This window comes from Buceros rhinoceros, unplaced genomic scaffold, assembly GCF_000710305.1.
Source record: "Buceros rhinoceros silvestris isolate BGI_N320 unplaced genomic scaffold, ASM71030v1 scaffold42212, whole genome shotgun sequence".
Classification (NCBI taxonomy): Eukaryota; Metazoa; Chordata; class Aves; order Bucerotiformes; family Bucerotidae; genus Buceros; species Buceros rhinoceros.
Window position 1 is genome coordinate 1 of NW_010399052.1, and position 2759 is coordinate 2759.

Genomic DNA, 2759 nt, shown 5'->3' on the forward strand with positions numbered 1-2759 from the left:
GGCAACTCCTCGGACCGGTGTCACTAAATAAATAAATAACGTCCCCCTTCAGCTTTGCAACCCAGGGCTACGTAGCCTCCCTGCATTTCCACCACTAAAATACATCGGCACTTAGAAATGTCGAAGGGAAAACGGCTATTAGTGGTCTTTAGCTCATACGTTCCCTTCGCTAGTTCTCTTTCTCCTGTATAGATAGATGTAATTCCGAGGATGTATAGGTATTTTATGTATAATTCCATAGAATATGTCACTGCAGTGATACTTTGTGGTCTCACCCTAGTTTTATGTCTGAAAATGCTATTTAAAGGAGCCTGTAAGATAGCATATTAGGAAGCCTTAAAAGCAGGTTGGAGTGTGGGGAGGACTAAAATTCGATGTAAATGCAAGGGTAAAAAGAAAAATCCAAACCAAAACAAACCACATAGTTTTCATTTAGGAAAAAAAAATACAGTTAAACAGACACACATACAAATGTGCAATCTTAGATTCTGGTCAGTATTTAAAAGCAGTATAATCAACAGGAAGGAGCACTTACCTATTGAAAAGGATGGTTTAATAATATATATTAATATATATTAGCTTTATGTCTTCCCAATAAAATGTACACAAAATACCCCCTTCGATCAGATTAGCTCCCACAGTAGCCTGGGTAAGAAAAAGCATTCTAAAGAGTGGAGGAAAAAATGTATAAAAATGTTGAAAGAACCTACAGTTCCTTATTAGGCGAAGATACAATATTTATTCCTTGTCTCCTGGGATGAAGCTCCTCTATCTATTGTCCTCCCAGTTCTCAGTGCTGATGCTTAATTTTCAAAACTTCTATATTACCAAGGGACCTACGACATCAGCCAAAGAAATACCCAGCAAGTACAAAATCTGATCCAGGGAGCAGCTTTTGTGCAGAGGGAAAATTTTGTTCCTACAGGTTTTTAAGGAGGTGCATGGAAAAGCGAGAGATCTGATCTATGCAGATACATTGCAAATTCTCTCTGTCTGTACAGATTTTTTCTAAAAAAAAAAAAATTGGGAAAATACATGAACTTTGGATTTTTCAAATTTTTTCTTTTTTTTCTCCTTTTTTTTTTTTTTTTTTTTTTTTTCGGAGAACCAAAAAATGTCAACTACCTTTCCAGGTCTCGTCCACGATGCAGAGGTATTTTCTGTGTGTGAGTGAGTGTGTGTCTGTGCGCGCGTGTGTGTGGATGTGTGTGTGTGTGCGTGTGTGTGCATATGTGCGTGTGGATGTGCCTGTGTGGTTGTTTCCATTTTTTTAAATCCATATTGGACCGTTACATTTAATTATAACCCGGCTTCAGAGATAACTTAAAGAAGTATAGAGAGAAAATTCGTTATGACATCTGTCGCCAGAAAGGGCAACTCATTACCACGTTAAAACCGTTGCCAGAACGAAAATCAGAATAATACCCCTAATAATGTAATGAAGTGGAGAGAAATCACCAGCAGCTCGCCAGGAATGGGGAGTTCTCACTAAAAGCAGGACTCCCCTTTTCTTTCGAAACGCAGGAAAAGAGGGGGGGGGGGGAATTTTGGATCTGATTCGTTATTTTAAAAAGAAAGAAAAATAGGGGTTCAAAAAAAAAAAGAAGGGAAGGAAGGAAGAAAGGAAGGCAAGCAGGCGGCAAAGCTTTCTCAATGTGTAATGCTGTAACATAGGGACGGGAGTTGGTTGGTTTCGTGAAAGAAAAATAGGGGTTCAAAAAAAAAAAGAAGGGAAGGAAGGAAGAAAGGAAGGCAAGCAGGCGGCAAAGCTTTCTCAATGTGTAATGCTGTAACATAGGGACGGGAGTTGTGTGTTCTCGGTAGTTTCCTCTGTTTGATGACTTTTTTTTTTTTTTTATGTCAGCCCCAGATATTACAGCTGTGATCAGGAGGTGGATGGATAGATGGATGGATGGACAGATAGAAAGATAGATAGTTTTTATTACAACGTGTGGATTCCTTTCGCTTGACAGTAATAAGGGCAGGCTGGGCTGTTTATGATTTTTTGAACAGACCTTTATGGCACCAGCCCAAGGTAGGAAAGGATCTTTTGTTGCTGGGGTTGCCACTCGCAGGCTTAGACGCTTCTGCAGGGGGAGAAGCTATGCAGGACAGCGTGCTCGGCAGAACCGCACCCGGGGTTTTCAATGACAAACCTCCAGTTTTGGGGTCTTCTTCTCACTTCTTCCTTTCAGATACGTCATGACGGATCAAACAGTTACCGTTTGATGCAGCTTGGATGCCTGGAGTCTGTGGCCAACTCGACCGTCGCCTATTCCTCCTCATCTCCTCTCACTTACTCTACCACGGGCACCGAGTTCGCCTCCCCGTACTTCTCCACAAACCACCAGTACACCCCACTGCACCACCAGTCCTTCCACTACGAGTTCCAACATAGCCACCCGGCAGTCAACCCCGACGCTTACTCCTTGAACTCTCTCCACCACTCCCAGCAATACTACCAGCAGATCCACCATGGGGAACCCACTGATTTTATCAACCTGCACAATGCGCGGGCGCTCAAGTCCTCTTGCTTGGACGAGCAGAGGAGAGAGCTGGGGTGCTTAGATGCTTACCGCCGCCACGACCTGTCTCTTATGAGCCATGGATCCCAATATGGGATGCATCCAGATCAAAGACTCCTGCCAGGACCAAGCCTCGGGCTTGCAGCCTCGGGAGCAGACGATTTGCAGGTAAATAGCATGCGATCTCCTTTCGAGGCACCTTCTTCTCCCCTCCCCCTGCCCGGGTCCCCCCCC

General features: G+C 43.5%; 1 protein-coding gene across 1 annotated transcript; it reads left to right on the forward strand.

Moving 5' to 3' along the window:
* Positions 1-1114: 1114 nt before the first annotated feature.
* On the forward strand, positions 1115-2693 carry LOC104489195 (transcription factor AP-2-delta-like; the record flags this gene model as incomplete). Its single annotated transcript, XM_010131329.1, has 2 exons — positions 1115-1153; positions 2196-2693. Coding segments are annotated over exons 1-2 (537 nt in total), but the record flags the coding sequence as incomplete, so codon positions are not given.
* Between the last annotated feature and the right edge of the window lie 66 nt (positions 2694-2759).